Here is a 25481-nt window from a genome sequence, read left to right on the forward strand (position 1 = left end):
CAGTGGCCCGAACATTTCAATACACACATACACCTTCCAAAGCCTGCTTTAATCAAGATGTTGGGTTGCATTTCAATTCCTTGCATGGCAACAGCACAAGAAAAAAAAAAAAAAAAAAAAAAAAAAGCTAGTTCTTTCCAACACGAATGTGCAAAGGCATTGCCCTCTTTTTCATAATGGAAAAGCTGAGGAGGGGACATGGATGTGATCTCTCTCTGTTCTGCAGTGGTGTTTGGGGTAATGCTACCATCTTGGAGCAGGTAAGGGGATTGGAAGAAGTTGGAAAGGGTCTCCTGGAATGGGAAAGGGTTTGCTAAGGTGTGCTGAGGTGACATTGTCCCCTCCTGCCAGGGCGTCCCCTCCTTGGGTTTAGCCATATTCACAGCAATGCACTTTGGTGAAGGGGAGGGTTGGAATGCAAATGAAGGAGAGGGTTGGAAACACCATTGCTATCCAGCCTTCCCAGGCCCTGACAGGTTGCTCACCCATTCCTCTGCTGCAGTTTTAAGCAATACTGCCATCGAGTGGTCCATGAGCATCCAGATACAAGAAGAGCGCTTTGCTGCACTGGACCCCATTGTGGTCTCTCAGGCAGCCCCCTGCTCCCAGGTCTGCTGGAAATGCAGAGGCCCTGGTTGAAATATATCTCCCCATTCACCTTCACCCATTCTAGAGTTAAAAAGCTCAGTCCCACTTAAACTTACCTGGTGTTAAGGACTAGAGATTTTCAGCATCATAGAATCACAGAATGGCTTTGGTTGGAAGGGACCTCAAAGATCATTTGGTTTCAACCCCAAGTCCTTTGTGCTTGCTCTTGCTTAAAAGCTGTGCATCCTCCCTTGACATGTACAGAGCTCTGTCATGCAATTCAAACCCAATTTTTCCCAGTGTTTGGTGAGTTGCTGCTTTACCTGAGAGTGGTTCCTCAACTGGACGTGTTCAACTCAGTGCTCCTCATCCACCAGTTTTGGAGTCTGCATCCTGAAAATGCAATCTGGGAGCATCCTTTAGCAAACAGGAGAGACGTGCTCAGCTTTTATAAGGGATTTTTCTCTTCGTTGCATTGGTGTATCCCAAGGGAAAGGCAGATCTTCTAGCAGGCAACAACACAATTGTTTTTTTTTGCCCATACCTGGCAATAACACAATACTGGATGAGTAAGTTAAAATCACCCTTCTGATGGCTATCACAAACCTGGATTATAGGAGGGTGTGAATCTGTTTGCAGCTTAATTGGATTCCAACTACAAAAGACTCCTTTGCACAGAAGGTTTCGCCAGCCCGACAGAGGCTGTATTTACTTGCTTTGCAGCTGTATTAGGGAAGGGGCACAAAATGAAACATCCTGTTTGCACTGGGAGGAAGCTGTTAGCCTTTTCCTAGATAGAAGTCAAGCATTTGCTTTTCTCATAGGGGATGCAAAGCATTCACCAACCACAGCATAAACCTGATCGGGCAAACACCGCAGCTGTAATATGGGAAGGGCTGCATGTAAGCTTTACGCCTCAAGGCACGTTTAAAACTCCGAGCGACTTTTTCAGACGAACCGCAGCTCGCTTCAGGCAGGCTCGACCCAAACGCCCGTCAGCGCCTCAGCAGGAACCCAAGAGCGGGGGAATTCAGGGGGCGAAGCAGCTTCAGGGAGGCTGCGAGAAGCCTGGGCGGAGCGGGGAGGGGGGGGGGCGGGGGAGGGCTCTGGGCTCCGGCTCCGCTCAGCACTCGCTGGCGCCGCCCGCGCCGCCCATAAAACCCGGGGCCGCGCCTCGGCTCTGCGGTGGCGGCTGCGGTCGGGGCGGGGGAACTGCAGCCCAGGAGGAGCAACGCGTCGCCCACTGACCCCCCCTGCCGACCCCCCTGGGAGCTTGCGGAGGCAGCGACTGCATGGCCGCTGTGCCCCGAGAGCGGCGTCGCCCTGACGTGGCCGTACGCCCCGCTGCAGCTGCACCCAGAGACGGGAAGGAGCTGCAGCCTCAACCAGGTGCGCACCCCCAAACCAACCGCGTCTAGAGTCCGGAGGATCCTCGACCCCAAAGTGGCTGTGCTATGAACCAGGAGGCTCTTGCTCCCCAAGCGTTCTGCATTCTCTGATCTGCGGTGGCCTAGCCAGGAGAGACCTGTGCCCTGAAACATACTTGCACCCTGAGCTACTGCACCCTAAAGCAGAAGGGTGCTGTGCCTCAGAGCATCCCTGTGCCTGGACTGGCCGCACCACACAGCAATGGATAACGCTGTGCCGCTGGAAGCAGAGCTGAAGCACCAGTGGCTGTTCAACACAACCCTGAATGACTCTTTTGCCAACCAGTTCATTCAGCCCCCGTGGCAGGTGGCTCTGTGGGCTGTTGCCTACACTCTCATCGTGGTGGTGTCGGTGGTGGGGAATGTGGTGGTGATCTGGATCATTCTGGCTCACAAGAGGATGCGCACTGTCACCAACTACTTCTTGGTGAACCTGGCTTTTGCTGAAGCCTCCATGTCTGCCTTCAACACAGTGGTGAATTTCACCTATGCCATCCACAATGAGTGGTACTACGGTCTGCTATACTGCAAGTTTCACAACTTTTTCCCCATTGCTGCTGTCTTTGCCAGCATCTACTCCATGACAGCCATCGCCCTGGACAGGTGAGCTCTGAGCATCAAACCCCAAACCCACCCTGCAGGGTGCTGCTTTCCAGAGCTGCCTCTACCTGGGTGCTGTGCTCAGCTCCAGCTGATCTCTGGCTGCAGGAGAATGTTGCAATTAAAATACAGCTCATTTTGGTAAGGGTGCTTGAAAAAAACCCTCTCCTCACCCTGTTCTCAAGTGGCTTAGGGAATTCTTTGTCTCCTTTGCAAAAGGAGCTCAAGAGAAGGCTTTTTAATTCTGAGCATGTTGGTAGTGTGTAATTGGGTGTGCGGTTGTTGTATTGCTCTGTCCTTTCCCTTCCCAGCTTCTCTCCAGAGCTATCCATTCTTTCCCCAACCTTCTCACTTAAAAGCAAAGTTGATATTTAGCACAAAAAGACATCACCTCGGGACACTAAATACATGTGTTGAACTTGTGCCACAGTACTGTAGGAGGTGTTTCCTATTGCTTGATCTTGGTTGCCTAAGGAGCCTCTGAGAGATGCTTGAGCTCAGGAAAGGTGTCTCAACTTGGCAGGTGCATGTTGTTGTATTGCCTGTTGGCATGTTCCCCCAAGCTGCAGAATCTTGCAAAACTGCTTTGATTTTGTTACTGGGAGTCAAAGGGAAGGAAGATGCCACAGATTCATTTCATTTGGCTGTAGCCAGCATATTTAATTGCTTTTTCTTTTACTGACACCTGTCTGGGTGCTGCTGACTGGCTGGGGACCGCTGGTGGAGTGAGATCCCACTTGCAGTTTTACAGGATAGAAAGTTCAGCAGCAATTGGTACGGTGCAATGGCACAAGGGATGTTGCATTTCTCACCTCAGAGGGCAGGGGCAGAGGTTGACAGACACAAAGTAGCCAAGCCAAGGTCCTTCCTCCAAGCATCTCCAGCATACAACTCCCTCACTTCCTCTTCCCACTCTCCCAGTCTTTGATTTCATGGCTTCCTCACATTAGCGCTAGCTATAAATCGATACATCCAAGCAGCTTTGCAATTCCCTCTTGAATACCAGTACAACACATTTTCCAGTACAGCATGTTTCCCCGAAGACAGCTCTGCTCTGCAATACCTCCTTTTGGTACTTCTTTCTAGGGAGTAAAACACATCTTGGCTTTGGAGTGTGGGGGAGATTTGCACTACCCTATGCCAGCACATCTTGAGCTGAAGTGTAAGTACTGCATAAGCTGGCACAGATATATCCCCGCAAGAAACTACAGTTCTACCTTAAGTCACACACTAACAGCTTGGAAAATGGAGCTTGAGATGGATGATGGTCATTAAAAACAGGCTCAGGTTTTGTTTTGCTGTGGTGTGGTTATAAGCCTGTGAGCCTGCCTCTCCCCAAAATCAGTTGGACATAGCAAAGCTCTGGTACTGGAGATGTGAGGAAAACAAAAGCAGTGATAATAAAAAGAGGAATGCTACCAGCATGGCTCTGTTCCCACCTGATGGTGTTGGTGGCTCTGTTTCAGGACTGTCTGTTCTAAGGATGTTGGGGATCAGTGGGCAAATTCCCTTTCAGGTTAGGATGAATTAGGCAGATGATTTTTTTCATTATTTATTTATTTTTAATTTTCAGCTTGCCATTAGCTTTCAGTCTGCATCCCTGAACAACTGCAAAAGCAAATATAACAAGGGAAGCTGGGGGACAATGAGGAAAAGGAGGAGCAAAGGCAGGTCTGGGAGCCTGGGGCTGAATTTGGGGGGAATTGGTATTTCCAGGTTTCTTCTTACATGTGTGATCCCTTAACAGAGGCTGGGTTTTCTCATGGGTGGACTGCAAAACTCATGCATGCAGGCCTGGCTCACCTGCCAAGTAGGAGCCGAAAGAAGCTGCAGCCTTGGTATACAAATATTGTCCCATCTGCCTGCACAGAGCTCCCTCCTGCATTTCTTGGCCCCAAATTTTGAGGGAGGTGGGAAATTTGGGAATGGAGGCAGCAAAGCCTGTTTTCTGACCCCTAGGCACAGAGCATGCAGCAACTCTAAGTGCTGGAAAATGGCCTGTTTTCCTGTGCCTGAAACCTGACAATAGTAATTAAATGCATTAGATGCAGGAACTTGTTCCAGGAACGCAAAAAGGGAAAAAAAAAAAAAAAAAAATATGGCAAGCAAAAAAAGTGGTGTGGTAACATGAAAAGCAAATGCTTCACTTCAGTACTCTGTGTAAGAGCAGCAGAGCCATGGAGGCACAGCAAAATGAGCTATATGCGCAGTATCTGAAATGACTGCGGTTCTGATTTTCACCAAAAAATAGAAATGCGGAACTGAATGTGCTTTGTTTCCCAAAGTATATTAAGCCATCTATCACAGCAGCTGAATATGTAACCTGAAGGCTCAGAGGAGCATCAGCTGCATATTGCTCACCTAAATCAACTCCACTTTTGCTTTCTGCAAGCAGTTTCCAGAATGTCCTCACCAGAAGGTACAAAATTACCTTGGAAAGACTCAGCACAGCTGAGTAATGGCATCTGTGAGAGAACAAGAAGGGAAGGAAGGGAAGTGGGTTTGATTCTCCCATTGGCTTTTTTTGCAAGGCCTGCCATGGATTTGTGCAAGAAAAAGGCTTTTACTTGAACCTAGGACTGCTCTTTTACCAGGACCTATTTCAGACTGGGCACAACCACTTGGGGGGAAAAAAAATAATATAAAACTAATTTTATACCAAGCACTATTCTGAACCATGCAACAATGGCAGGAAATTCAGAAGTCAAGGTTGGCAGCTGGTATTGTCTGCTCAGGAAAAACCATGATGCTGCGTCTCAGCATCCTGCAGAACTGGAGGCCAGGCAGCTTGATTTGGCACTAGACAGTATGTCACGTACTTTGCTGTCAAGCATATCAGTGCACCCAGGTCCTTGAGCAAAAGCAATCCCACGGATGGGTTTGCCTTTGCCTGAGGTTTGAATAACCCAGACTGTATTCCCCAGCACATCCTTTATGTGCACCACAGGGACTTTATCTCCTACAATATGTAAGAGGTGGGACTGGGCCTGGCCAGCTGGGTTGGCAGCTCCCCTTCTGCTGACTAACAAGGTGGCTTTTGCTAAATGTGTAGAGTGGACCCTCTCTTTGAACATCCAGCCCAGCACCAGCAGGTAGGTTGCCAAGAGGAGCTGTGCTTCAATACCAGCCACTTCTGAAGCAGCTTGAACCACTTCATATGCTGCTTTTTCACATGGAGGATAGCAGGTCTCAGCTCCTCTGTATCCCCAACTCCAAAACCCTAGAGGTCAACCTCAAGTCTCCTTTTGGCTTACTGCCAGTGGCTCCAGCTGGGGCCATTCCCTGCAGCTGTGGTGTAGAGCACATTGTTTGCATCTCCTCCTGCCAGAACTGGCCCAAGGGCCACTGCATGAACAGTCTCTCATTTAATTTGTTCAAAGGCTTGTTGTTACTCAGGGCCTCACTTAAAACCATTGTTCTTCTGGGTCACTTCATAGACAGGGATTACAATCAGACAGTAATTTGGAATTACAAAAACCCACAACATCTAAGAAAGCTTGTGTTTCCTTTTTGCTTTTGGTGGAAACAGCTGTTCTTTTGTTGATCACATCCATGAGATCTGACCATGCCCATCATCCATTTTATTCCTAAAAACCAGATCTCCTGTGCAGGTCCCTTGACCTTACTTTGTTTTATGGCAAAATCAGCTTTCCGAAGGACTTGGACTCTCTTACTTCCCTTTTCAAAAAACTTTCTCTGCTGAGCTGCCCCTCAAAATAATGCCACTGATGTACTGCAGGTGTTCAGGACCTTCCCCTGTTCTGGTGCAGTCTACATCGTTCCTTGGAAAATGGTAGGGCTGTGTTTCCACCCCTGGAACAGTTGATTCCAGGTGGACTGGATGCCCCTGCAAGTGAAAGAAAACTGGGGCCTGCACTCTGCTGCCAAAGGGATGGAGAAAAATGCATTAGCAATATCAGTTGTGGCATCCTACAGGGCTGCCTTTGACTCCAGTTTGTATGGAAGTTCTAGCATGTCTGGCATGGCAGCACTCAGCTGTGGTGTGACTTCATTCAAGTAACTATAGTCTCCCATTAGCCTCCACTCTGCATGGGCCATATAGGAAGGATAAAGAGTGAATGAGTCTTGCTGATCACTCCTTGGCTCTCCAGTCAATGACTCAGCTTATGGATGGGAATCAGGGAGTCTCAGTTGGTGTGATATTGCCACTGGTGCAGCATTGTGATAGCAGCCAACACCTGCTGTTCTTCAACCCTCAGCAACCCCACAATGTCTTCCTTGAAGGGATTCCTTTCCTTCACGCCTGACAGAGGCTGAGGGCTTGTGCCCCGTTTCCAATGGCTTTCTCAATGCCCCCTTCCCCAGAGAAGGATCCCAGCTGCTTGGCTTCTGTGCACTCTAATTCCAGGCTACCAGCCCTACAATCCCAGCATTGCAGCAGCCAGGGAACAATGTGCTTGCCTGGACAATGCCTGGAAACTCTTTGCATATATCACAGTTCACCCAGAGACAGAGATTGTGTGGTTACTGCTGATTTTCTTTTTCTTCATCCTCCTGTTCCCTGTGATGGCCCTACACTGGGGTAGCCTGCCTCATTGACTTCTTCCTCCTCCCCTCTTTGAGTAGGAGTTCCTTTCCTTTCTAAATGACCAGACTTCCTCATCCATTGTTTTGTTTTGCATATGGGTTGACTGACACTGGCACAGGGTGGTTCTCTGGCCTAGCCATGGGGCACATCACAGGTTGGAGTGGTGTTGATTACGGCTTGGTAAGCGTAGGCCAAGCCCCAGCACATTGAAGTGATTTGTGTCTCTTTGGAATTGCCGGAGTGATGACACACCTTTTTCAAGCATTTTGACAGTTTTCTAGGATTCTGCACTTGGTCAGGTGTGAAGTTCCAAAGCACTAGAGGTTTCTGCTGTTATAGGTGCCTGCCCATATTCTCCCACCCTCCCTGCCACTCATAACTGTCCTGCCCCGGGCCAGATCTCTGGATGGCATTCTTAAATGGTTGTTTAACCTCAAACAAAACCTGAAATACATTCAGGAGATGTAACAATACAAACATGCTGGTTTGAACATCCCAAGGATATTCAGAGTTTTGAAGAGCTATTGTAACTAGCCTGGAGAAAAAGGGGAAGGTGAAAGAGAAAGGGAGAGGGAAGAAGTGGGGAAAAATGTCCTCTCTGTCCCCCTCATAGATTGTCTCCCTCAGTAGAAAGAGTGTAATAATTAGCAGTTTTTGAAAGATGATTCCTGAAATATGAAGGTGATGGCAGTGCTGAGTACCAACACCAAATTAGTTTCATGACCAGTAAACACCACACAGATGTTCGCTCACCTCCCCCATCACCCCCCCAGCGGGATGAGGGAGAGAGCTGGGAGGGGAAAAAAAGTAAAAGCTCATGGGTTGAGATTAAGACAGTTTAATAGGACAGAAAAAGGAAAAGAATAATAATGATGATGATGATGATAATAATAGTAGAATCTACAAATCATGTGATGCCCAACACAATTGCTCACCACCTGCTGACCAATGCCTAGCTCATCCTCAGGCTGCATCCTGCACCCCAGCCAGCCACCCACATGACATGGTCTGGTATGGAATATCTGTTTGGCTAGTTTGGGCCAGCTGTCCTGGCTGTGTCCCCTCCCAGCTTATTGTGCACCCCCATTCTCCTCACTGTCAGGGAGGTAGGAGAAGCAGAAAAGTGCTTGCCTTAGTGTAAGCACTGCCCTGCAACAGCTAGAACATCACTGCATTATCAAAATTACGTTGCTCCTAAATCCAAGACACAGCACATAGAATCAGAATATCCCGAGTTGGAAGGGACCCATAAGGATCTTCAAATCCAACTCCTGGCACCACACAGGTCTACCCAAAATTTTAAACCACGTGACTAAATGCACAGTCCAAATGCTTCTTAAACTCTAACAGGCTTGGTGCAGTGACTACTTCCCTGGGGAGCCTGTATGAGTATGCGACTCATACTCTAAACCAGCTATAAAAATGACATACAGTGGGACCAACCTCCTGTAGCTCCTCAGCCAAGTTGCTGCTTTTGATCACTAAGATACCCCCCTCTCCTACATTCACCACCACTAATGCTGCCAGACCAGCAAGCAGGGCTAGGCAATCAAAATGGAATCTTATTTACATTCCCCTCCCTCTCCCCCCACTTTTTTTTTTTCTTCTCCAAATGGCTTAAATTACATTAGGCGTCTCAAGATCCATCAATTTGCCAGCAGGAGCTCCAGAATAAGTATCAAATCTGCAAACCTTAATTCACCTCTGTGGCTACTAAAATTGCTAGCCTGCAGCTGAGACCTGTTAATATCTCTCCAACCCCATATTATTTGCAGCAGAAAAATTGGCTCAGAAAATTATTTACAGCTTGCAAGCTTGAACTCCCAGGTTGGATGAACAAGCTGAATACCGGGAATATATTCGCCAGCTCAGTGACCCAGCACCTTCCCTAAGAGGCAATTAATGCAGAAAGAAACCCTCTGGAGAGAACAAATTACATCAGTGCACAGACAGATTAATTAGTCATTTACACCCTAATATAGCGTGTTTTTTTTTTAATCTCGACTTAATGGTCTTCTGGGGAGTGCAGGGCAGAACTTTGATTTGTGCCTGACAATGTGTAATCTTGCTCTGCTGGGATGTAATTTGGAAGATGAAGAGCAAGGGGGCGTGAAACGAGCCTGAAGGGGCAAACTGAGGCCAGCTGCCCTGTGCCATTTCCTACATGCCAGCTAGCAATAACAGAAGCAGCTTATTGCATTCTCAAAAAATCAAGCACAGCTGAACACTACAAAAACTCTACAAAGCCACTGGAGACCCAGCACAGGGCTGGCTTGAAGCCTTGATTTCCCAGCCAGGGCTAGAAAGCAGGGGGCTGGGGGTGGACAGGGTTAGGGGTCACTCATCAAAAATGCTTTATGTCCCTGCTCCCAGACATAGCCTCTGGTCTGACAGAATTAATTCTCCATTGCTCATTAGATATTAATTCAGCCTGTCAAAAAATAAATTACATCCTTCTTTGGAAAGAGGAGGGAGCTTAAAATCCCTGTGGCAATAAACGTGTAACTATGATGAAACAGCAGCAGTTTGAACAGTTTGGTGGCAGGGAGGTGTAGGAGACTCAGGTTTTAGACATGCCTCTGAGGTGATCACAGTGCTCATCTGCAGGGTGGGTGCTAGCACAAGCTACCATAGGAGTTTGAGGGCCTCGGGTGAGATATTTCACTTATTTGATAGATTTCTTGATTTATTCTTAAGACTTCAGTGGCCTGGTGAGACTCACACATTGCAGTAAGTGCAACAGCTCTCATGGGTCATTAACCCTGTATTTCCCACCTTCATTCCCCAGCTATAAACCAGTGCCAGGACTAATTGTTTTCTTTAGGCAGTGGTTAATGAGGTCCTACAGATGATTCAAATAACAGCATCTGCACAAAGTCTCCCAACAGGGCCAGGTTGTGCTTTGGGTCCTCCTCTTCCATCCTACCCTGGCACTATCAGCAAATGTGATGAATGCAGGAGGGAGCCTTATGCCTCCTTACTAGCCTTCTGCAAATAACTGGGCTTTGATCCTATTTTGTCTGCATTTGGCTTTTCAAACCAAACGTGGCCATGGCATTTGAATTGTGAGGAGTGCTATTTGGAAAGGCATGGGAGATCACAAAGCTGCTGGCGTAATTTGGGTCACTGTTTGCCTGTGGCTAACTTGTCCTTGTTAATAGTGCTTGAAGGAAACATTGAATTGCTGTCAAAATGCAAAGATGCTGTGCTGTATTGGTGCTGCAGGGAAATGCCTGTGAGAAACCTGCAGCCTCCTGCTTGATGAAGATACTTTCCAGAGTGTTGAGCATCGCTTGGGTCTGAGGACAGGCTAGCATCCTCAGACATCATCAGATATGTGGCATTTGAGGCCAGAATGACAAGACGAGGCAGATTGGCTGGGTTTTGTTGTCCAAACCTGCTGGAGGAGTGGCATTTTTGCATTCATGCTGTTGTGATGCAGTCCTCACATAAGGCATGGTTAGGCACTGGAGCGGGTTGCCCAAGGAGGTGGTGGAGTCACCATCTCTGGGGATGTTTAAGGAAAGGTTGGATGTGGTGGTACTTGGAGGCATGTTTTAGTGGGCAATATTGGTGGTAGGGGGATGGTTGGACCAGATGATCTCAAACGTCTTTTCCAACATTAATGTTTCTATGGTAAAAGCAGTTTTTTTCTCATTGAGAAGTTTTTCTAGGGTAAGAAGGACCTGTTCCATGCCCAGAGTGTCATCCTGCAGGCAAAAATTTGATCTCAAGGCAATTGCTTTCAAGTATTTGACCCAATTCAGTCCAGGGCATCTATTTTGACTAGGCTGCATGCCCCTCTCTGGACTGACACTGCACTAAAACCCTCTTTACTCAGGATGGGAAACTGCTGGGCAGTAAAACAAAGCATAAATTCTGCATCCCATGGGTTACTCATCTCTTATCTAGTGTATCCTTATTACTTAATGAAGAAGATAAGGAAACTCTGGGATGAAAAATGCCTCATAAATTTTTGCTATTATTTAATCACATCTTCTTGAGGGTGGAAAGAATTGTGTAATGTTAGTTATCCAGGTATACCGCAGATTTCCAGATGTGATGAATAGTACGTTTGAGGCAGTGTAGCCACCTATATATTTAATAACTGATACACTTAGAGTTACCCTAGTTACCCTGGCATTGTACTCGAATGCTATTCCATCGTCATTGTAACAACCCCCCCTCCAAAATGCAACAAAAAGGTTAAACAACAGCAAATGGCATTGCCTATGTCATTGAGCAGAAAAAAAGGAAAGTATCTGGCATAAAGTTGTGTCCTTTACTGCTAGGCCAATTAAATGGGGTGGATTTATTAAGCTGTTGACAAATGGAGCCATCACCAGCCCCACTGCGGAGTGGTGGCCATTTTGGGGGGAAAGGAGTAGGGGATGTGCTACTGCACAGCATTGGGTCTCTCCTGCAATAAGCTGAGCAGCACTGGGCTTGCAAAATCTGCAGTTTTTTGCTTGAATGTGGGGGACACCCATCCAAAAGGTGAGCAACTGCAGGTCACTTTATCTTGAAGAACAGGTATCATTAAGTCTTCCTGACCCGACATCTTCTGCAGCCTAATACAAAGGCAAACACCCCTGTTCCTGGTGCTCCAGACCTTGCACCACCTGCAGAGCAGCAGGAAATAAACCTTTCCCTAATGTATGAAATCTGCCCTTAAATCCTCAACTAAAAGGATTCCCCATGAAGAATTGTGACTTCAAGAGCCCATGGTGTTTCTTTACCTGCTGCATGCTGCAGTGGCGAGGGTAGGGTACTCATACAGGAGTGTCCCCCCTCTTTCTTGCCTCCTGAGAATGATTGCTCCCCGGCAAGCTGCAACACCCAGTTCCTTTACAGTCAAGAAAACCACCTTCTTGGATGGTGGAGAAAGAAATATATCTCTCTAATAGCATACAGGGAGATGGACAAGTTGGGGCCACAGAGAGACTTTGTGAGGAGAAATATGAGCTAATAAACCCATTAGCCTGCTTTTGAGAGCCTGCTTCTCACATGCATGGTTGGGACCTGTGGGGCCGAGCTGAAGAGGGCATAGCTCCCTGGCACTTAAACTCTGCTGATGCCTTAAAGTCCAATGCTGAAAACCACCTGCCCACAACTGCACGTGGGGCCAAATGCCCACTAGCATCTTGCAGATACTCTGGGGGTTGCAGCTGCATTCCCAGAACTGCACACACAGGAACACACAAACTTACAGGGTAGAGAATGTGTAAAGTCCAACTCATCAGCAAGAAAATGAAAGTTATTTGAGATGGACAGACCCAGCACTGGAGGAAACCAAAAGAAACTGATTTACTTCCCATATCGATGCTTTTCCACCCCAACATAAGCTAGACAGTGACTGTCATCTGAGCTAAAGAGGCCACAAAACCATATTCTCTGCTCCCCCCTTCTCCACACTTTTCATGGAAAAGATAAAAAGGAAACAGTTCTTAAAATGTTAGGACAATTTTCTGCTTAGTGATACAATTAGCATATAATTCTATGATATCTTAATATGAAATAATGGTCTAATTATTTTCAGGATGTTTGTACATTTTAATCTATCCCCAGCATTTTTGTGGTCCATAAGACCAGCTCATCCAAGGAGCACAGACCCATTTTATTATATTTTTTAATTCCCTGTCAAAGCCCGTCTGTGAGAACTGATATGATTTTCATTTTTATTCCTGATAGACGGCTGAAGCCCAGAGTATCCCCAAGGGACTATTTCAGATGTCACTTAGGACTGGCAGTTTGGAAATTGCTGCCAAAAAATAGAATTTAGGGGCAGTTTTACCCAAAACACCACTAGTTAACTCCCTCCTGCTCCCTGACCCTGTCCTTGCAATGCTGGTGCATTTCTTTTCTTCCTTGGCTCTTCTGTGTGGTGGTCTTACTAATTTTGCTGTCTTCTCACCATCAAGAATGCAAGAGCAGGTAGCATTGCAAACAAATCGATGGCAGTTGGAAAGGTTTCTATGCAATGTGCTTGCAGTTTAGTTAATCATTTCAGTAATTATTTGGACATTTTATCACCTACAACGGCTTCTGCAGCCATAAAGTGCTTTATACTGATGAGTAAAGTCCTCCAAAGTTCATAGGTAGAAATTAGGTCAGAGATGTAAGAGCATTTCTGGCTGGTTGCAATCAGGTGCTGGTTTGCTTTCCAGAGGTCGCAAATTCAGATGTTTTTCCAGGCAAATATTTCAACAGAAATGGCTCAACTTTCTCAGAAATCCCTCATTTTCCACCTTTCACATTTTTGAAATTGAACTGTTGGGTTGAGCACAGCTGCAAACTTGGGTGCAATGACACCTTGCTTCTCGGGAGCAGACACACGGGATAAAACACTTTGAACCCTGTGCTAAAACCCAACCAAACCTCATCCAGCTCTGGCTGTGGTCCAGTGAGAGGAAAATGAGCAATGTGGATGCAGAAACCAGGAGGCCTCATAGACCCTTAAGTGCATTGCTGGCCACTGTGTGAGAGCAGTGCTAACACCCATTGCCTTCACTCTTCCTAACCAGCTTCCATTTCAGGTACCAAAACAGCTGGTGGAGATTACAGAGGAATAATTATCAGGTGAATTTTCAGCTGAACAAAGCTGATAAGGTTTGGTACCCCAGGGCAGAGGAAGAGCTGATGGCAGTGCCTCCTGCATATGTCAATATTAAGCCCTGCACCTTTATCTCAGCAAATGGCCACACAAAAATGCAACACAGGGAGTACTTTTCATCTACGAAAAATTTAAAAGAAAAAACTGTCCATCATCTGAAAGGAGTTGGGGTGAGGAGAGAAATAGAGAAGGCTGCATACGCCCTGGGTGGTAACACATGCAGAACAATGCAGTGTGTCACCTTGTTATATGATAGCAGCTCTTTCTGAAGCTTGTTATGGGGGAGGGAAATAAATTTCCAACATGCTCACTTAATCCTTCCAGCACTGCTGTCAGCTTTGCAATACCAGATTTGCAGAAGGATAAATTCAATCTGCCCTGTCGCTGCTGGAGTCTGCCTCATGTATGACAACTAATGTTCAGGGTGAAAGATCCCATAGGCCAGGCAGACAAAGGTGACAGCTTGGATTGCCTCACCTGTGCCACTCCTGTATACTTATTTTCAGTTCTCCTGTTTATAATACTTGGCATTCTGATCTACTGTATAGATATGATTTTGCCTGGGTGCAAAACTATTGGGTGCTGCCAAAGCAGGTGCTGCCAGATGGCAGCATCGCACAAGGCATTGTACAAATTGGTCTTTGCAGAAGCAGCTGGTTGCTGGTTGTGTTAGTGAAGCTGTTTTTCAGCTTAAAGCTGTCACAAATGGGACTCAAATCTCAAGGTGAGGTTGCTGAAAGAGAATTGGCTGGGAACCCCTCCCAGAAGGGATTATTTGATGTTTTTTGTGTGGTGTGGGGGGCTCCCAGGATGCACAAAGGTAGTGTCAAAAGTACAACCCACACATGGGAGAGTTGAGACAGCAGCTGCAATGTAGGGACTTTCAAGCCTTGATTTCTTCTCTTCCCCCCCTTGCAGGTACATGGCTATTATCCACCCACTGCAACCCCGGCTCTCAGCCACTGCCACCAAGGTGGTCATTGGTGTCATCTGGCTCCTGGCATTCCTGCTGGCCTTCCCCCAGGGTTACTACTCAGTGATGGAGAAGCTTCCAGGCCGGCTGGTGTGTCTGGTGGCATGGCCAGAGCACAGCACTGATGTGTATGGAAAAACGTGAGTTGGACTTTCCCAGCAGCAGTGACAAGTTAATGTATAAAAATATATTAAAAAAAAAAAAAAAAAAAGTGGGAAGGGTGGGAAGGGCTGAAGGACACTTGTGATGAAGAAATCCTCTCCCTACCCTAGGTAAAGCTGGTGCTACCTGGTGGACAGTAGCAAAATCTCCATCCATGACATCTTGGGGCGTATTAAGGTTAATTAAAATGAGTTTGGTGCTGCTTGTAGTCCAAACATTGCCTCATGCTCTGCCACACTTGCAGCACTTCTGGGATGCTAATCCTTGAGAGAAACTAATGTAAAACTGCTAAGGTACAATATTTTGGCTGTGGGATGTGGTCTTCATTGCCCTTGGAGGCTTAGTCACACACGCAGACATAGCTTTCTTTTTTGCAGCTCTTTTTCCGCAACCTATGTCTCTAAAAGCTTCCTGGAGGTGCGAGTTATTCCTGTAAGAAGCAAACAGGGTTTTGTCAGGTGTATCTTGGCCAGACAATAATAGAGAAATCTGTTTTGGGGTGTGCTGAGTCCAAATGCCCCCAAAATCACTAAGCTGCTTAAAAAACAAGCTCTTAAAAGAGGCTCAGCTCAGGCTGGAAGGTGAGTGTTTGGCTAGGAGGGCTCAGCAAGCACCTCCTTCCTACACGATAATGTACCACCTAATTAAATCTGGCATTTCCAATAGGTCTGGGCAACCCCACTGGACTGCCAGCATGCAGTCCTTCATGGTTTGCTCTTTGAAGTCTGTGAGTCATGCAGTGAGTTAAATGTCATGAGTTAAGGAAAAAGAAAAAAATTTAAAAAGGCATTTGTGATCTCCAGTTCCATGGACCAATGAATTAGTGTTGTGAAATTGTACTGGAGCCAAAGCAGGGAACACACATGCATGAAGAGGTGTTCAAAGCCAACCTGACACTGGCAAAGGTCTCCCTGCAAGGCAGGAAATAAGCTGGGGCTCACCCAGCTGACCTCCAGAGGTGTCTTCATCCTTAATTATTCTGGACCAGTGCAAGAAACTCAGCCCATGTGGCCAGGATGGGGCTGAGTCCCCAGGTTCCCCAGACTGAAGCAGTGAGCAGTGCAAGCTCAGGGCAACACTTTGACAGATCATTTGCTGTTCAGCGATACGACATGGTTTAGTGGGTTATATTGGTGGTAGGGGGATGGTTGGAGCAGATGATCTTGAATGTCTTTTCCAACCTTTATGATTTTATGACAGGACCATCACCTTTTCAAGAGCTAATTTGAGAGAAAAATGCCACTATTAATCCATAAATAATTTGCTGCTGGAAGCTGGGTGCCACTTCAAAGCCTGAGCATCCCATGCTCTTTGGCGAACTGGAGGCTCTGCAGGCAGTTGAGGGCAGCCAGGAAAGCAGATGCTAAGCTTAATCTTTTTAACAGACTGAAGTCTGAATATTTGGTGGGGATGGAAAATAAATTGCAGCTCAGGCTGAGCATAGCAGAGGCTCTCCAGACCATACAAACTCACACTGTGCAGAGCACAAGATGTTATTTTATTGTCCCAAAATAACTCTGCACGGATGAGTGTTTGGGCCACTGTCAAACACCCTTCCTGCTTGCATGGCCTCGGTGCAGTTATTTAAGGAAGTAGACAGTAGCAGGAGGTGCCGTATCTGCAACAGGAGCTGGCAACTAAGCTACATTGGATTCAGCAGCTGCTGGCTGCTGCTAACTACTGATTCTCTCTCCCACTTTTGATTTTGAAATGGATGTCTGATCTATTCTGATCTCATTAGTTGCCATTTTGGTTTGTTAAAGGAAGTGGAAAAGCTGCTCCACTTGCCATCTTCTCTAGGAAATAACAGCCTGTAGCAACAACCTGGCCTTTGCAAGGCAAAAGGAGCATGTCCTCTCCTCTCATGCCCCTATCCCTTACCTCCTCTGGGCTCCTCCATCCTGTACGAGACCCTAAATCTTCACACTGAAGACCTTTACATGCAAAATCCAGGCTTTTCTAAGTGGCTTGATACTGCAGTCCTTGAAGACAGAATAACAAATAGATGGTTTTCAGCACCTGAAGTTCAAAAACCAAACTAAACAAAAACCCCACAAAAACAAACAAACTAAAAACACAGCAGGGTGCTTTGGAAATCTCTCTCCCCACCATGCCCAGGTAGCTCTGAAAATGAGGGTACCTCTTGCTTGCATTATTTTAATGGCTCTTCTGTTTGCTCTGGGGCTTTTCTGCATCACCCTCAAGAGTTTGCTTCTGGTTTAAGACCCTGCTTTGCACGGGAAGAACAAAAGCCTCATTGTGGAGCCACAGAGATGCCTCTTTAATTAGCAAAATAGAAAACAGCCCTACAAAATCCGGCTGAAATGCAATTAGTGCTGGGTGGAGAGGAGGCCAAATGAGATTGCAGGTACAAAACGAGGAGATGGCATGGCAGCATGGGTCCGGGGCCAACCCCATCCCTGCCAGAGCAGCAGGAGTTTCATCAGGCATGACGAGCCTGACCCATTCATTATACTTCGGAGGGATTATTTAATCATAGCTCCTAGGAGGACAAGTGAGTGCAAGGCTACAGAGCCTGAACTGCCTTGAACACATGCAGCACCCTGCATTTGAAATGGGCACATACACCACTTAGCACTGCTGTAGCTCCCTGAAAATTCTTGCAAGTACCCTAAAGCTGTTGGAAAACTGTGGCGCTATCACTTGTCTTTCTGCAGGGAAGAGAGGTTTTTGCAAGCATTGATGGTAGGAAGCAACCTGCAAGGTCAGACCAGCCATTCCCTTCCTGTTTGTTAAAAACAGCATTTAAAGTTAGTTTTTTGTTGTTGTTGTTTAAAAAAAGCAGTTACTATTTAATACAAATCCTTTCCTGAACCCCCTGTAATCCCAATGGCTATTGTAACCTTTCATAGTTCCCACTGACTTCATAGCAAAACAAACCCAAATCTGTGCTAACTATTTAGTTCAGACTCTCATTTGATTTTATGCTTACTTATCCATGTTATAAAAAGTATGCAAAGATCCTGCCCTTTCCATGAGTCTGGAAAACTAACACAGGTGATGAATTCACAGGAAAGTTTTTAAAAAGCTCTATGACAGGGAAGGGTTTAGGTGTAATAATACCACATAAAATTTGTGTGTGACCCAGTGCGTGGCATCGAAGGACCCTAACACATTGCTTTTCTCAACTATATGCACCAGGTTTAAGAAAATATTTCTGTTACCCAGTTCTGCCTTCCCTGTGTGCTGACAGTCAGTCTCACTGCACCTGCGAATCATCCCTTCAAGATGCTACCAGGCTCACAAGTCCAAATGAACCAGTTGGATTGACACTGGGAAGAAATACAGCATGGACCAGTGCTACAATGGATGCAAAGTCTATTTCTACCATATTGTCTTTATAAACCTTACATTGATCTTTTGCTAGCAGGATGTTCCCACAGCTCATGCTGTGGCTTTCTCTAGGTGAGAGCATCAGCTGGTGCAGCCCTGCTCTGAGCTCTGGCTTTGCAATTATAAACTGGAAAAAAAAAAAAAAAGAAAGAAAGTAAAAGATAACTGTCATGTGTCTTTTGCACACAGCTGTTCAAGCTGTTCACAGCTGTGTTTTTGGCAGAGGGGACCAGGATTATGCCTTCTGCTGCCTGAGCCTGGCCAAACCTACAGTGGATCAGGATTCAGGCAAGGTGCATCCAAGACTCAGCATTTGCCATGCAGGGAAATCCTGCATCTCTCTTCAGCTTAATGTTACCATTCTTTAAATGTTAAAAAAAGAGAAAAAAAAATAAAAATAAAAATAAAAACACAAAACAAAAATTGCACAGGACTGCTAGATGAAAGGTCTGATAAGAGTGAGCTTTCATCTTTAGGATACATTGGGGTGTAAGTGGAGTACAAGTGATAGTAGAGCCACATCAGCTAAGGTGTCCTTGCTATACAAAGCAAATACAAGTCCTATCTATCCCATCTCAGGAGGGTGCCAGTATGCCAAAAGACAGTAGTGGAGGCTTGGAGGAGATTGGGATGAAACTAGGGAGTTCTTCATAACCCCAAGATCTGCAGTCAACTTGTCTGCAGGAATCGTGCCAAATTCCCTCTGCCCCTGTGAAACTCTGCTTGCAAGATCGGTTTGCAAGGAAAAAAACTAAATAGGTAGAGGACACACTCAACATCCATCACTTTTTCTAGGTATCACTTCTGCATGACCGTCCTGATCTACTTTTTACCGCTCCTGGTGATAGGGTGCGCCTACACTGTGGTCAGCATCACCCTCTGGGCAAGTGAGATACCTGGTGACTCCTCAGACCGCTACCATGAGCAGGTCTCGGCTAAGCGGAAGGTAAGGAGCTTCAGGCACAGTAGGAGCTCAATCCCAAATAACCACAGCCAAAAAGAGTTTATCAAGGTGGAAACAGATCATGATTTGTTTCCTTGTTTTTGCTAATGGTGCAGGATGTGTCCTGCATATGTGTGTCCTCCATGACCTTGCATGGTTTAGTCAAGGTGTTGGCCATGTGTTCCTCATTGGAAAGGTCTCCAAGGCAAGACAAAGTGGCCCCTCTTGGAGTGTGACAATCCACCTCTGGGGTGTCAAGAGATGACTTTGCTTCCCTGCCCTCTCTTCTCCTCACAGGTGGTGAAGATGATGATTATCGTGGTGTGCACATTCGCACTTTGCTGGCTACCCTACCACATCTACTTCACCCTGCAGTATTTCAACCGTGAATGGTACCTTCAGAAGTTCATTCAACAGGTCTACCTGGCTATCATGTGGCTGGCCATGAGCTCCACCATGTACAACCCCATCATCTACTGCTGCCTCAATGACAGGTAGGTTTGAATTACTTTCAGCAGCATCTCAGCACAGCAGGGTGTGGAGAGGATGGAAACACAGAGGAATCTGATGGAGGAGACTTTGAATGGAGAGATTTTCCAGGATGGCTCTGTTCCATACTCTGCTAGGGGCTGCTTGTATTGTGGGGATAATACAAGACTTACCTTAATAAGTCTTTCCTAAAGCCTCTGCAGGATATGAGGCATGTATCAAGACAGCCCTCACACTTAACTGGGATTTATCAGTGTGTTTTTTTCACCACTTAGTGGAAAGTAGCATTTTTTTCATTGTTTTGCAGTGCTTAGCTCTGGCCTCACACACATGATAGTGTCCTTTCCACATCCGCACATTCCTCACCTCTGCCTTTCCCCATCTCTTCTGCCCTGGCAGGTTTCGTGTAGGCTTCAAGCATGCATTTCGATGGTGCCCATTTGTCAGCGCTGGTGAGTATGAGGGCCTGGAAATGAAGTCAGCCAGGTACCTGCAGACACAGAGCAGCATGTACAAGGTCAGCCGGATAGAGACCACCGTATCCTTAGCAGTTGGTGCTGCTGAGGAGGAGCTGGAGGAGAGCAACAAGGCCAAACGTCTCTCTGCAGACATGACCTCCAATGGCTCCTCCCGCAGTGACTCCAAAACTGTCTCCGAAAGCTTCAGCTTCTACTCCAACACACTCACCTAATCAGCTCCCAGGCTCCATCAGGCACCCATGAGAGTCCTGCCATACACTTTCTCTCACTGGGATGCTCCAGCACTTGATCCAACCAGCATCATCACCCTGTTTCGCAGCGTGTCGGCTTTTCTGTGTTATCGCCTCTTGCTGTGCTGTTCACTCACCTGCTGTCCTCGGGTGAACCTGAGGGCAAAAGCTATGGACTGGTTTCATGGTGCTCCATTATGACTCATGTCCAAATGTAAATAAGGGTTTTCTGGCCTCTACCTTGCTTGCTGCCTGTCCAGCCTGCCAGGGTGAGTGGGTAGGATGCAGAAATGGAACATAGCTGAGGGTTTCTCCTAAACCATAAGTACAGTGTTGGCAGGCACTTCCTTGCTCTGTGCAAGGCAGCAGGTGTCTCCCAGTGCATTCAGCCTCCCCAGAAAAATGAACCAGTATTTCCTGTTCCTACCATTAATTTAATTCTGTCATTCCTGGTTGAGTATCCATAGGGGTATACAATACAAAAATCCAGCAAAAAATGCTGTTTTCAGCTTCAGGAGTTTGTATATACAAGGTGTACCCTCAGCCACTCAGTGCTTTGTCTCAGAGCCTGGTGTTTTTGCACCAGTCTCAGATCATCTCTAGTACCTGCATTCCTCTGCATGATGGTATTCTTCAGAACGCCACTCCACTACACAGCTTTGCATCAAACAGGGCACTGCAAAGGGATTCAGAACTAAGCCAGACTTTGGTTGCCACTAATCAACCATATGTGCCAAAATCAATCACTGTGATTTCCTAAAAGGCCCAAGGAGGTGTGCCTTGAATAGATTTTGGAAGCCTGTGGAGGTCTAGAGAAGAATTGACTAAATGTACTGAAAAGTTTTTCACAGCTTGGAAATATCTAGAGCCAACCAGAAAGGGGCACAACATAAAAAGTTTGAAGGGTGACATCATTTTTTTTACTCAGAGGAGGGTTGAAATGATTCACTTTCACTTCCTTGGATATATATATATTTTTTTTTAATCAGGAAAAAATTATTTTTTCCTCTCCCTACCTTGTGCATAAAACATTAAGTTTATGATGTGTAACTAGGATATATTTTATGTTTAAGTCCTGTTAAGATGGTGCAATGTTTCACTGGAGCTGTTCACAGCAAGGGCTCCTTTGGTCAGTAAATGTATGTATGAAGATACACTCAAGGGGGGTTGGGGTGGGTGGAATTAAATAAAATGAGAAGTTGGCAAACTTGGTTTGTTGGGAACTAACCCACAAGTGTGGGGGCTGTTATATTGACTGCTCCTTCCTGCTCAGGAGTTGCTGGTATAATCTCGCACTTTTTGGTGCAGAAATCAGACTCCTAAGGTGGATTAACTGCAAAACAGAAACGATGCAAAAATGCATGATGGAAAATGGCTCATTCATTTTAAAGTAGCCAAACATCAGACCCTGCTGAGAACACAGCAATTTTTGGAAGTAAAGCAGAGATATGGAGAGTAAAGTAGAGATTTGGAGCTTGTCAACAATTCAGCCTCCAATCTGTCTCTTGGAAGATATAGTTATTAATAAATCCCCAGCTTGAGTAGTTTTTGGAGATAATATACACATAGTCAAGCAATGTCATGAGCAGAAATTAAATGAATGCAGCTGCAAAGGATTGACAGGAACCACCATCTTCACCTTTACCCTAAATCCTCCCAAAGGCCACCTGTGATGAACAGCTCTTCCAGCCACTTCCATGCTCTTCCCGACCACTGCAACTACGCAGCATTACAAACTGCTGTGTGTTTTGTGCATGTGCTGGAATATGCTTAAACTTCTACTCCTGGCTGTTCTTGTCACCTTAAGACACATTCCCTTGCCACTGCCTCCTTGTAACACTGTGACTTAGAACAGGGGAAAGGCACAGGACTGCCTGGGGATTGGTTTTGCAAAGAACACAAGCCCCAGGTAGCAGTGATCAGAGGTATGGGTGATGCCAAGGGTTTTAACTCAAGGGTTAGACTATAAAACTTTTCCACAAACACCATAGGAGCTGTACTGCCAATACATGAGTAGGTGCTACAAACCTGAGCCAAACTCTGATTTTCTTCCAGCTGCTAACTCTAACTCAAAGTCAAGGCAAAACCAAATCTCTTGAAGTACACTAGAGAGCCAAGTAAGGCAAGCAGAGATCTGGTCTATACATGCCATCCATGCACACACGAGTTTGTATCAGCCTGTGAGCCTACAGAAGTCAGCATTCATATATAATATAATGTGTAGAAGAATAACTATTTTGCCCTTTTCTCTTCCATGTCTGATGTCCAAAGGATGCAGTGATCATGAGATGTGCAGAGAAATGACAACTGTCTTCTCACAAGCAATGCACAGCTTGAAACATGGGGAAAAAAAAAACACAAGAGTGTGCATGTAGACCTTAATTCAAGTTGACAGTACACCGTCTGAAATGCTTCTTGTGCATCCTGTAAACTATCTCTTGAAAAAAAGTGGGCAAAATTCCTACCTGTAATAAACAGTGCCCATGACCACAGTGGAGCCAGCCTGGTGGGAACATGTCCAGGGGATGCTCTTACCAGACAGAGGCCAATGCAGGAAAACCAAAATGCTCTGTGTAAATGGGTACAACACGTCCAAGCCAAGAGTTTTTCCCCCCTTCAAATGCCAAGTTGTTTTATTCGTGAGGGCAGGAACAGGGATGAGTATTTTCACATCTAGGATCTAGTCCAACCTGTGCGATGGGATGTTTGGGCCAGGTCTGTGTCCATGCTTATGACATGCATCACGAACATGCTTATGATGTGCTGGTTACACCAACCTTGGGATGTTCTCTCTGCGCAAAAGTCACAGAAAAGTCTTATGAATATTGAAAAGCCCAGAAAGAGACAGCCCTGCCTGGACTTGGGGGTGGGACATCTACCCATACCAGCCAAGTCTCTGCAATATTTCCAGCTTGCCCTTCAAACAGGCCAGCTATAATACAGAGACTTTTGCTATTTTATTAAGCTTGTTTTTCTGTTTTGCTTTCAGATCTTTGATTAGAAATTCAATTGCAAAGCCAGAGAGTTTCTTTGTCTCTTTCCTGACTCTCTGAAATGCAAAACAGCATCTGGAGAGAATCACTCACCAGGTCTGCACACATCCTCTGCTATCTCCTACTTGGAGACATACAGATAATTCCTGCCATCATAAAGGGGAACTGCAAAAACCCAGTTACGGTGCACTCCAAGCCAAAACCATTGCAGAAGGGAGTTCTGAAAGCCATTACCTTCCCCCTCCCTGCTTCCCCTTCCTCCCCATCCCCCAGGATTGAAATAAACTCGGGTTTCCATTCTTGCCTCCTTACATACCTTGATGTCTACTCAATTGCTCCTAAATAACATCACTAACACACTGTTCCCTGTGTAACCATTTATATCCCACCAGCTTGAAATAAAAAACAGCAAAAGCCATGTTAGATTCTGCTTGCCAGAAAAATTAGACAGCTTTTGAAATGTGGAAATCAAAGCAAAGCAGCTGATATAAATCCTAGTTGTTTGTAGTGCTTGCAACAGGATACACAGCAGACAAGCAAAAGGCTGCCCATCCACTGCTTATCCTGCTTATCTTAGTAGTTTTATTTTGCCATCCCTCAAGGGATGCAGTTACTGCTTGACCTATCCAACCACACCACATCTGCCAATGGGTAGCGACTCGTATGGAAACACAGTGTCTGCTATTTGCTATTTATTTATGCAGGGTGTTACGTAATTTTTTAAGTTTCCTGTGCCCTAGCCAGAGCACCCCTGAACGATCACACAACCAAAGTACCCAGCACAAGAGCTCCTACCTTTTGCCTGCTATTAAAAATAATAATTACCCCCCTCCCAATAAAAATAAAACAAACAACAAAAGCAAAACAAACAACAACAACAAAAACCCACACCTCTCAGGCTACAGGAATCTGTTAATAATCTGCTAATTGGGCAATCACCAACCACATGAAGTTTAACATGAGTAAGTGCTGGATTCTGCACCTGGGACGGAGCAACTCTGGCTATACGTACAGACTGGGTGACGAGATACTGGAGAGCAGCCCCACAGCGAGGATCTGGGGGTTCTGGTTGATAGCGAGCTGAACACGAGCCAGCAGTGTGCCCTGGCAGCCAGGAGGGCTAACCGTATCCAGGGGTGCATCAAGCATGGCATTGCTAGTCGGTCGAGGGAAGTGATGGTCCTGCTCTACTCTGTGCTGGTGCAGCCTCACCTCGAGTACTGTGTGCAGTTGTGGGCACCACAGTACAAAAAGGACGTGAAACTGTTGGAGAGTGTCCAGAGAAAGGCTGCTAAGATGGTGAAGGGCCTAGAGGGGAAGACGTACGAGGAGCAGCTGAGGTCACTAGGCCTGCTTAGCCTGGAAAAGAGGAGGCTGAGGGGAGGCCTCATTGTGGTCTACAGCTTCCTCACAAGGGGGAGTGGAGGGGCAGGTGCCAACCTATTCTCTTTAGTGACCAGCAATAGGACCCGAGGGAATGGTGTCAAGCTGCAACAGGGGAGGTTCAGGCTGGATATCAGGAAGACGTTCTTCACTGAGAGGGTTGTTGTGCACACAGACAGGCTCCTGAGGGACATAGTCATGGCACCAAGCCTGTCGGAGTTTAAGAAGTGTTTGGACTGTGCTCTTAGTCATATAGTCTGAATTTTTGTGTAGACCTGTGTGATACCAGGAGCTGGACTCGATGATCCTTGTGGGTCCCTTCCAACTCGGGTTATTTTATGATTCCATTATTCTAATCATACCATCCTGCCCCTCAAATGTGTCTCCAGCTGCATAATTAACATAGCAGTTTTAGTGAAAAGCTTAACACCCAAGTAGCCCCTTTTCTCACGGCTTATCCATTCAAAATATCATCTCTGTTGAAGGCTAAATGACACATATCAGTTAAATGTGATTGTTGTGGCACCCCAGAGAAGGGACAGTGAATCCCAACAGCTGCTGAGGGTAAGAGATGACTCTCGGGTGTCTCTGCTCTTAAACTTTCCATTGCAGAAAATACGCCTCTGGTTTCAGTGCAATACGATATGTCTGGGCCCAGGAAAGGAGTGAAGGGACAAGCTGGACTGCAATGTGCATAG

At 46.2% G+C, this 25481-nt stretch overlaps 1 protein-coding gene and 1 long non-coding RNA gene across 3 annotated transcripts; one reads left to right on the top strand and one right to left on the bottom strand.

Annotated features, from left to right (window-relative positions):
* The first annotated feature begins 1884 nt into the window (after positions 1 to 1884).
* Positions 1885 to 23818, top strand: TACR1 (tachykinin receptor 1). Its single transcript, XM_035345005.1, has 6 exons — positions 1885 to 2618; positions 14696 to 14890; positions 19062 to 19212; positions 19507 to 19703; positions 20098 to 22203; positions 22263 to 23818. Exons 1-5 carry the CDS (start codon positions 2218 to 2220, stop codon positions 20387 to 20389), a joined length of 1236 nt encoding a protein of 411 aa, XP_035200896.1. The 5' UTR covers positions 1885 to 2217; the 3' UTR covers positions 20390 to 22203; positions 22263 to 23818.
* LOC118177365 lies at positions 15219 to 20198 on the bottom strand. 2 transcript variants are annotated; one of them, XR_004755767.1, is made up of 3 exons: positions 20065 to 20198; positions 16794 to 16894; positions 15219 to 15342 (listed from the first exon to the last, which is right to left on the bottom strand). It is a non-coding gene; the product is annotated as an uncharacterized LOC118177365 (long non-coding RNA). The 2 variants fall into 2 exon arrangements; XR_004755766.1 differs by lacking the exon at positions 20065 to 20198 and having other exon boundaries at positions 16794 to 17426.
* Positions 23819 to 25481: the final 1663 nt, after the last annotated feature.

Source organism: Oxyura jamaicensis, chromosome 22 (assembly GCF_011077185.1).
Source record: "Oxyura jamaicensis isolate SHBP4307 breed ruddy duck chromosome 22, BPBGC_Ojam_1.0, whole genome shotgun sequence".
Lineage (NCBI taxonomy): Eukaryota > Metazoa > Chordata > Aves > Anseriformes > Anatidae > Oxyura > Oxyura jamaicensis.